Source organism: Hemibagrus wyckioides, linkage group LG18, assembly GCF_019097595.1.
Source record: "Hemibagrus wyckioides isolate EC202008001 linkage group LG18, SWU_Hwy_1.0, whole genome shotgun sequence".
NCBI lineage: Eukaryota > Metazoa > Chordata > Actinopteri > Siluriformes > Bagridae > Hemibagrus > Hemibagrus wyckioides.
This window is the reverse complement of record NC_080727.1, coordinates 655,001-665,314: the sequence shown is the minus strand read 5'-3', so window position 1 is coordinate 665,314 and position 10,314 is coordinate 655,001. Positions and strand designations below refer to the sequence as shown.

Below are 10,314 nucleotides of genomic sequence, written 5' to 3'. Positions count from 1 at the left end.
TAATGAGTGTGATAATGAGTGTGATAATGAGTGTGTTAATGAGTGTGATAATGAGTGTGTTACTGAGTGTGTTAATGAGTGTGATAATGAGTGTGATAATGAGTTTGTTAATGAGTGTGTTAATGAGTGTCTTAACAAATGTGTTAACTAGTGTGTGTTAATAAGTGTGTTAATGAGTGTGATAATGAGTGTGTTAATGATTGTGTTAATGAGTGTGATAATGAGTGTGTTAATGAGTGTCTTAACAAATGTGTTAACTAGTGTGTGTTAATGAGTGTGTTAATGAGTGTGATAATGAGTGTCTTAACAAATGTGTTAACTAGTGTGTGTTAATGAGTGTGTTAATGAGTGTGATAATGAGTGTGTTAATGAGTGTGTTAATGAGTGTGTTAATGAGTGTGATAATGAGTGTGATAATGAGTGTGTTAATGAGTGTGATAATGAGTGTGTTAATGAGTTTGTTCATGAGTGTCTTAACAAATGTGTTAACTAGTGTGTGTTAATGAGTGTGTTAATGAGTGTGATAATGAGTGTGTTAATGAGTGTGTTAATGAGTGTGTTAATGAGTGTGATAATGAGTGTGATAATGAGTGTGTTAATGAGTGTGATAATGAGTGTGTTAATGAGTGTGATAATGAGTGTGTTAATGAGTGTGTTAACTAGTGTGTGTTAATGAGTGTGTTAATGAGTGTGATAATGAGTGTGTTAATGAGTGTGATAATGAGTGTGATAATGAGTGTGATAATGAGTGTGTTAATGAGTGTGTTAATGAGTGTGATAATGAGTGTGTTAATGAGTGTGATAATGAGTGTGTTAATGAGTGTGATAATGAGTGTGATAATGAGTGTGTTAATGAGTGTGATAATGAGTGTGTTAATGAGTGTGTTAATGAGTGTCTTAACAAATGTGTTAACTAGTGTGTGTTAATGAGTGTGTTAATGAGTGTGATAATGAGTGTGTTAATGAGTTTGTTCATGAGTGTCTTAACAAATGTGTTAACTATTGTGTGTTAATGAGTGTGTTAATGAGTGTGTTAATGAGTGTGTTAATGAGTGTGATAATGAGTGTGATAATGAGTGTGTTAATGAGTGTGATAATGAGTGTGTTAATGAGTGTGTTAACTAGTGTGTGTTAATGAGTGTGTTAATGAGTGTGATAATGAGTGTGATAATGAGTGTGTTAATGAGTGTGATAATGAGTGTGTTAATGAGTGTGATAATGAGTGTGATAATGAGTGTGTTAATGAGTGTGATAATGAGTGTGATAATGAGTGTGTTAATGAGTGTGATAATGAGTGTGTTAATGAGTGTGTTAACTAGTGTGTGTTAATGAGTGTGATAATGAGTGTGATAATGAGTGTGATAATGAGTGTGTTAATGAGTGTGATAATGAGTGTGTTAATGAGTGTGATAATGAGTGTGATAATGAGTGTGTTAATGAGTGTGATAATGAGTGTGTTAATGAGTGTGTTAACTAGTGTGTGTTAATGAGTGTGTTAATGAGTTTGTTCATGAGTGTCTTAACAAATGTGTTAACTAGTGTGTGTTCATGAGTGTGATAATGAGTGTGATAATGAGTGTGATAATGAGTGTGTTAATGAGTGTGATAATGAGTGTGTTAATGAGTGTGATAATGAGTGTGTTAATGAGTGTGTTAATGAGTGTGTTAATGAGTGTGATAATGAGTGTGATAATGAGTGTGTTAATGAGTGTGATAATGAGTGTGTTAATGAGTGTGATAATGAGTGTGATAATGAGTGTGATAATGAGTGTGTTAATGAGTGTGATAATGAGTGTGTTAATGAGTGTGTTAACTAGTGTGTGTTAATGAGTGTGTTAATGAGTGTGATAATGAGTGTGTTAATGAGTGTGATAATGAGTGTGTTAATGAGTGTGATAATGAGTGTGTTAATGAGTGTGTTAATGAGTGTGTTAATGAGTGTGATAATGAGTATGTTAATGAGTGTCTTAACAAATGTGTTAACTAGTGTGTGATAATGAGTGTGTTAATGAGTGTGATAATGAGTGTGATAATGAGTGTGTTAATGAGTGTGATAATGAGTGTGTTAATGAGTGTGTTAATGAGTGTCTTAACAAATGTGTTAACTAGTGTGTGTTAATGAGTGTGTTAATGAGTGTGATAATGAGTGTGTTAATGAGTTTGTTCATGAGTGTCTTAACAAATGTGTTAACTAGTGTGTGTTAATGAGTGTGATAATGAGTGTGTTAATGAGTGTGTTAATGAGTGTGTTAATGAGTGTGATAATGAGTGTGATAATGAGTGTGATAATGAGTTTGTTCATGAGTGTCTTAACAAATGTGTTAACTAGTGTGTGTTAATGAGTGTGTTAATGAGTGTGATAATGAGTGTGTTAATGAGTTTGTTCATGAGTGTCTTAACAAATGTGTTAACTAGTGTGTGTTAATGAGTGTGTTAATGAGTGTGATAATGAGTGTGATAATGAGTGTGTTAATGAGTGTGATAATGAGTGTGTTAATGAGTGTGATAATGAGTGTGATAATGAGTGTGTTAATGAGTGTGATAATGAGTGTGATAATGAGTGTGTTAATGAGTGTGATAATGAGTGTGTTAATGAGTGTGTTAATGAGTGTGATAATGAGTGTGATAATGAGTGTGTTAATGAGTTTGTTCATGAGTGTCTTAACAAATGTGTTAACTAGTGTGTGTTAATGAGTGTGTTAATGAGTGTGATAATGAGTGTGATAATGAGTGTGTTAATGAGTGTGATAATGAGTGTGTTAATGAGTGTGTTAATGAGTGTGATAATGAGTGTGTTAATGAGTGTGATAATGAGTGTGATAATGAGTGTGTTAATGAGTGTGATAATGAGTGTGTTAATGAGTGTGTTAATGAGTGTGATAATGAGTGTGATAATGAGTGTGTTAATGAGTTTGTTCATGAGTGTCTTAACAAATGTGTTAACTAGTGTGTGTTAATGAGTGTGTTAATGAGTGTGATAATGAGTGTGTTAATGAGTGTGTTAATGAGTGTGATAATGAGTGTGTTAATGAGTGTGATAATGAGTGTGTTAATGAGTGTGATAATGAGTGTGATAATGAGTGTGTTAATGAGTGTGTTAATGAGTGTGTTAATGAGTGTGTTAACGGAACTGGAACTGTTTGGAAATGTAGAAATAAACCAAACCCGTTCTCACAAACAAAAAGCTTTTAATACAAATAATGTTTAAAATTTACATTTATCAGCTTTAACATCTCAATCAGGAAGATTTACAGATATTTCAGAGTGAATGTTACAGCAGTGTTTACTGAAGACACACAGAGGAGTGAAGAGGGTAATAACAGTGTTATAAATATGTTATGAACATGTTATAGCGTTTCTCTCTTAGTGAATCTTTCTGGTTGTGTTTTGTGGAGCACTTTAATGTTTGTTGGAGTTGTTGTGTGTGGAGAAGGTGGAGGTGTGTGTTGTGTGTGGAGAAGGTGGAGGTGTGTGTTGTGTGTGGAGAAGGTGGAGGTGTGTGTTGTGTGTGGAGAAGGTGGAGGTGTGTGTTGTGTGTGGAGAAGGTGGAGGTGTGTGTTATGTGTGGAGAAGGTGGAGGTGTGTGTTATGTGTGGAGAAGGTGGAGGTGTGTGTTGTGTGTGGAGAAGGTGGAGGTGTGTGTTGTTTGTGTAGAAGTTTGGAGTGTGTGTTATGTGTGGAGAAGGTGGAGGTGTGTGTTATGTGTGGAGAAGGTGGAGGTGTGTGTTATGTGTGGAGAAGGTGGAGGTGTGTGTTGTGTGTGGAGAAGGTGGAGGTGTGTGTTATGTGTGGAGAAGGTGGAGGTGTGTGCTGTGTGTGGAGAAGGTGGAGGTGTGTGTTATGTGTGGAGAAGGTGGAGGTGTGTGCTGTGTGTGGAGAAGGTGGAGGTGTGTGTTGTTTGTGTAGAAGTTTGGAGTGTGTGTTGTATGTGGAGAAGGATGAGACCTGAGACCTCATGGTTGTGTTGTGTGTGGAGAAGAATGGAGTGTGTGTTAACGAGTGTGTTAATGAGTGTGTGTTATTAACACACTCATCATAATAATCACAGAACATCATATGAAGTGTGTGGAGTTACTCCTCTATATGAAGTGCACCATTCTCACCATTCTCTCTCTCTCTCTCTCTCTCTCTCTCTCATTCTATTCTTTGTCTCTCACTGTCTCTCTCTCTGTGTCTCTCTCTCTGTCATTTTATTCTCCTTCTCTCTCTCTCTCTCTCTCTCTCTCTCTCTTTGCAGATCAAAGGTTAGCAGCGTTGTCATTTATGATTTATTGGCATCCAAACCAGACATGGCTAGATACAGGAAGTGAGTTTTTCTCAGAAAGGTTTCCACATTCCTCGTTCATGCTGGACCTTCATCAGCACATGGGTTCCTCTACTGGGTCTAATGATTTTTTTTCACTCTCTAACCGACCGGACCAGCAGAGCAGATTGAACCTCAGATGACTTTATTATTAGTTTTGCTCACGTGATTGACGTGCTGAATGATGAACCCTGATTCATCTCCTGTACTGAAGAGTGACCTGAAGGTTCAGTGTTGGAGTGAAGGTGAAGAAGCGAGCACACCGTAGAGCTGCTCCATGAAGGTTCAGTCCACGATCTGCTCCTGCTGCATAAGTGGTGTTTGCTCACACACTGCGATGGCTTTGCCCTTTGGCCGCCACACCCTGCCTGTGTTAATGTGGTTGGTAAACGTTGGTAAACATGGCCGCTGCATCCCTCCATCCCTCCATCCCTCCCTCCCTGATAAGGACGAGTGTATAGAGACAAGGACTGAAACGACTCCCAGTCTGTAATCACCTCTTATCCAGAGACTCCTCACTGAGCAAACAGTTCAAACACAGCCATGTGAATCCTGTTCACCTCTACACACACACACACATACACACACACTATCACACAAATACACACACACAATCACACACACACACACTATCACACAAACATATACACACACACACACACTATCACACAAACACACACACACAATCACACACACTATCACACAAACATATACACACACACACACACTATCACACAAACACACACACACAATCACACACACACACACACTATCACACAAACATACACACACACATACACACACTATCACACAAACACACACACACAATCACACACACACACACACACTCTATCACACAAACACACACACAATCACACACACACACACTATCACACAAACACACACACAATCACACACACACACTATCACACAAACATATACACACACACACACACTATCACACACACACACACACAATCACACACACACACACACTATCACACAAACATACACACACACATACACACACTCTATCACACAAACACACACACACAATCACACACACACACACACACTCTATCACACAAACACACACACAATCACACACACACACTATATCACACCAACACACACAATCACACACACACACACACAATCACACACACACACTATCACACAAACATATACACACACACACACACACACACAGACTATCACACACACACACACACACGCGCACACACACTCTATCACACACACAGATACTCTCTCTCTCACACACACACACACACACACTGCTAGTTTGTTGTTGTTTCTTGTTTTTTTGTTTTGGTGTTTGTTCTTGTTTGTTATTTTTTTGGTTTTTTGTTTGTTGTTTTTTGTTGTTTGTTTTGTTGTTTTTTTTGTTTGTTCTTGTTTGTTAAGGTCAGTATGGTTTCACTGGAACTGTTTGGAAATGTAGAAATAAACCAAACCCGTTCTCACAAACAAAAAGCTTTTAATACAAATAATGTTTAAAATTTACATTTATCAGCTTTAACATCTCAATCAGGAAGATTTACAGATATTTCAGAGTGAATGTTACAGCAGTGTTTACTGAAGACACACAGAGGAGTGAAGAGGGTAATAACAGTGTTATAAATATGTTATGAACATGTTATAGCGTTTCTCTCTTAGTGAATCTTTCTGGTTGTGTTTTGTGGAGCACTTTAATGTTTGTTGGAGTTGTTGTGTGTGGAGAAGGTGGAGGTGTGTGTTGTGTGTGTAGAAGGTTGGAGTGTGTGTTGTGTGTGGAGAAGGTGGAGGTGTGTGTTGTGTGTGTAGAAGGTTGGAGTGTGTGTTGTGTGTGGAGAAGGTGGAGGTGTGTGTTGTGTGTGGAGAAGGTGGAGGTGTGTGTTGTGTGTGGAGAAGGTGGAGGTGTGTGTTGTGTGTGTAGAAGGTTGGAGTGTGTGTTGTGTGTGGAGAAGGATGAGACCTGAGACCTCATGGTTGTGTTGTGTGTGTAGAACATTGGAGTGTGTGTTGTGGTTCTGTTGCAGGTAAAAGGTGTGTTGTGTGTGTAGAAGGTTGGAGTGTGTGTTGTGTGTGTAGGAGGTTGGAGTGTGTGTTGTGTGTGTAGAAGGTCAGAGTGTGTGTGTTGTGTGTAGAAGGTTGGAGTTTGTGTTGTGTGTGTAGAAGGTTGGAGTGTGTGTTGTGTGTGTAGAAGGTTGGAGTGTGTGTTGTGTGTGTAGAAGGTTGGAGTGTGTGTTGTGTGTGTAGAAGGTTGGAGTGTGTGTTGTGTGTAGAAGGTTGGAGTTTGTATTGTGTGTGTAGAAGGTCAGAGTGTGTGTGTTGTGTGTAGAAGGTTGGAGTTTGTGTTGTGTGTGTAGAAGGTTGGAGTGTGTGTTGTGTGTGTAGAAGGTTGGAGTGTGTGTTGTGTGTGTAGAAGGTTGGAGTTTGTATTGTGTGTGTAGAAGATCGTGGTGTGTGTTGTGTGTGTAGAAGGTTGGAGTTTGTGTGTGGTGTGTGTAGAAGGTCAGAGTGTGTGTGTTGTGTGTGTAGAAGGTCAGAGTGTGTGTGTTGTGTGTAGAAGGTTGGAGTTTGTGTTGTGTGTGTAGAAGGTTGGAGTGTGTGTTGTGTGTGTAGAAGGTTGGAGTTTGTATTGTGTGTGTACAAGATCGTGGTGTGTGTTGTGTGTGTAGAAGGTTGGAGTTTGTGTGTGGTGTGTGTAGAAGGTCAGAGTGTGTGTGTTGTGTGTGTAGAAGGTCAGAGTGTGTGTGTTATGTGTAGAAGGTTGAAGTGTGTGTTGTGTGTGTAGAAGGTCGGAGTGTGTGTATTGTGTGTGTAGAAGGTTGGAGTGTGTGTTGTGTGTTTAGAAGATCGTGGTCTGTGTTGTGTGTGTTGTGTGTGTAGAAGGTTGGAGTTTGTGTGTGGTGTGTGTAGAAGGTCAGAGTGTGTGTGTGGTGTGTGTAGAAGGTCAGAGTGTGTGTGTTATGTGTAGAAGGTTGGAGTGTGTGTTGTGTGTGTAGAAGGTCGGAGTGTGTGTGTAGAAGGTCGGAGTGTGTATTGTGTGTGTAGAAGATCGTGATGTGTGTTGTGTGTGTAGAAGGTTGGAGTGTGTATTGTGTGTGTAGAAGATCGTGATGTGTGTTGTGTGTGTAGAATGTCGGAGTGTGTGTTGTGTGTGTAGAAGGTTGGAGTTTGTGTGTGGTGTGTGTAGAAGATCGTGGTGTGTGTTGTGTGTGTTGTGTGTGTAGAAGGTTGGAGTTTGTGTGTGGTGTGTGTAGAAGATCGTGGTGTGTGTTGTGTGTGTAGAAGGTTGGAATTTGTGTGTGGTGTGTGTAGAAGGTCAGAGTGTGTGTATTGTGGTTCTGTTGAAGGTGGGGATGTGTATTGTGTGTGTGTTAAAGGGTGGTGTGTGTTGTGTGTGTGTGTGTGTAGAAGGTGGAGGTGTGTGTGCTGCTGCGTGTCCATCCTCAGTACTCCTCTTTAATGCTCATGGGCATGGAGGAGGAGACCAGGCCTGCACTGCTGCTGCTGCTGATGTTGGAGCTGGGCGGAGTCGGGGTGGTGGTGGAGGCCTGCGGCTGCTGCAGCTTTTTCTTGTTTATTTTTCTCTCTTTGGCTCGTCGGTTCTGAAACCAGATCTTCACCTGAAACACAAAATAAGACAAAATCAGAAAGATCTGACAGAACTGAGAGAGGAACATCCTCTGAAAACATCCTCAGACGTCTGACCGCTCCGATGTGTGGAGTTCAGACCTGCTGACCTTCACCTCCTGCTATATCTGTTTATTTACTCATTTACTCACACACTTCATTTATTTACTTCTTCATTTTTATTTATTTCATGTTCTTTTTCAACCTTTTCTTATATACATTCTATCCATTTTATTTTATTAATATTATTTTCTTATTATTATTATTGTTAATCATTTAATCAGTTATTATTATTGTTGTCAGTGTTGTTATTATTGTTGTTGTTGTCAGTGTTGTTGTTGTCACTGTTGTTGCTGTTATTGTTGTTGTTATTGTTGTTGTCAGTGTTGTTGTTGTCACTGTTGTTGCTGTTATTGTTGTTGTTATTGTTGTTGTCAGTGTTGTTATTGTTGTCAGTGTTGTTATTGTTGTCAGCGTTGTTATTGTTGTCAGCGTTGTTATTGTTGTCAGTGTTGTTATTGTTGTCAGCGTTGTTATTGTTGTCAGCGTTGTTATTGTTGTCAGCGTTGTTATTGTTGTCAGTGTTGTTATTGTTGTCAGTATTGTTATTGTTGTCAGCGTTGTTATTGTTGTCAGCGTTGTTATTGTTGTCAGCGTTGTTATTGTTGTCAGTGTTGTTATTGTTGTCAGTATTGTTATTGTTGTCAGTGTTGTTATTGTTGTCAGTATTGTTATTGTTGTCAGCGTTGTTATTGTTGTCAGTGTTGTTATTGTTGTCAGTATTGTTATTGTTGTCAGTGTTGTTATTGTTGTCAGTATTGTTATTGTTGTCAGTGTTGTTATTGTTGTCAGTGTTGTTATTGTAGTCAGTGTTGTTATTGTTGTCAGTATTGTTATTGTTGTCAGTGTTGTTGTTGTTGTCAGTGTTGTCACTGTTGTTGTTGTCAGTGTTGTTGTTGTTATTGTTGTTGTCAGTGTTGTTGTCAGTGTTGTTATTGTTGTCACTGTTGTTGCTGTTATTGTTGTTGTTATTGTTGTTGTCAGTGTTGTTATTGTTGTCAGTGTTGTTATTGTTGTCAGTATTGTTATTGTTGTCAGTGTTGTTATTGTTGTCAGCGTTGTTATTGTTGTCAGTGTTGTTATTGTTGTCAGTGTTGTTATTGTTGTCAGTGTTGTTATTGTTGTCAGCATTGTTATTGTTGTCAGTGTTGTTATTGTTGTCAGTATTGTTATTGTTGTCAGTGTTGTTATTGTTGTCAGTATTGTCATTGTTGTCAGTGTTGTTATTGTTGTCAGCATTGTTATTGTTGTCAGTGTTGTTATTGTTGTCAGTATTGTTATTGTTGTCAGTGTTGTTATTGTTGTCAGTATTGTTATTGTTGTCAGTGTTGTTATTGTTGTCAGTATTGTTATTGTTGTCAGCGTTGTTATTGTTGTCAGTATTGTTATTGTTGTCAGTGTTGTTATTGTTGTCAGTGTTGTTATTGTTGTCAGTGTTGTTATTGTTGTCAGTATTGTTATTGTTGTCAGTGTTGTCACTGTTGTTGTTGTCAGTGTTGTTGTTGTTATTGTTGTTGTCAGTGTTGTTGTCAGTGTTGTTATTGTTGTCACTGTTGTTGCTGTTATTGTTGTTGTTATTGTTGTTGTCAGTGTTGTTAATGTTGTCAGTGTTGTTATTGTTGGCAGTGTTGTTATTGTTGTCAGTATTGTTATTGTTGTCAGTGTTGTTATTGTTGTCAGTGTTGTTATTGTTGTCAGCGTTGTTATTGTTGTCAGTATTGTTATTGTTGTCAGTATTGTTATTGTTGTCAGTGTTGTTATTGTTGTCAGTATTGTTATTGTTGTCAGCGTTGTTATTGTTGTCAGTGTTGTTATTGTTGTCAGTGTTGTTATTGTTGTCAGTATTGTTATTGTTGTCAGTATTGTTATTGTTGTCAGTGTTGTTGTTGTCAGTGTTGTCACTGTTGTTGTTGTCAGTGTTGTTGTTGTTATTGTTGTCAGTGTTGTTGTCAGTGTTGTTATTGTTGTCACTGTTGTTGTCAGTGTTGTTGTCAGTGTTGTTATTGTTGTCACTGTTGTTGTCAGTGTTGTTATTGTTGTCAGTGTTGTTGTTGTCAGTGTTGTTATTGTTGTTGTCAGTGTTGTTGTCAGTGTTGTTATTGTTGTCAGTATTATTATTGTTGTCAGTGTTGTTATTGTTGTCAGTGTTGTTATTGTTGTCAATATTGTTATTGTTGTCAGTATTGTTATTGTTGTCAGTGTTGTTATTGTTGTCAGTATTGTTATTGTTGTCAGCATTGTTATTGTTGTCAATATTGTTATTGTTGTCAGTGTTGTTATTGTTGTCAGTATTGTTATTGTTGTCAGTGTTG

The 10,314-nt window shown here is 38.2% G+C and overlaps 1 protein-coding gene across 1 annotated transcript in view; it reads right to left on the bottom strand.

The window, feature by feature from the left end:
* Window positions 1-7,687: 7,687 nt before the first annotated feature.
* The window catches only part of cdx1b (caudal type homeobox 1 b), an 11,849-nt gene continuing 9,222 nt past the window's right edge, over window positions 7,688-10,314 (bottom strand). The window contains exon 3 of the mRNA XM_058416177.1: window positions 7,688-7,935. Coding sequence (XP_058272160.1) covers window positions 7,759-7,935 — 177 coding nt within the window. The 3' untranslated portion in view covers window positions 7,688-7,758. The remainder of the gene's footprint in view (window positions 7,936-10,314) is intronic.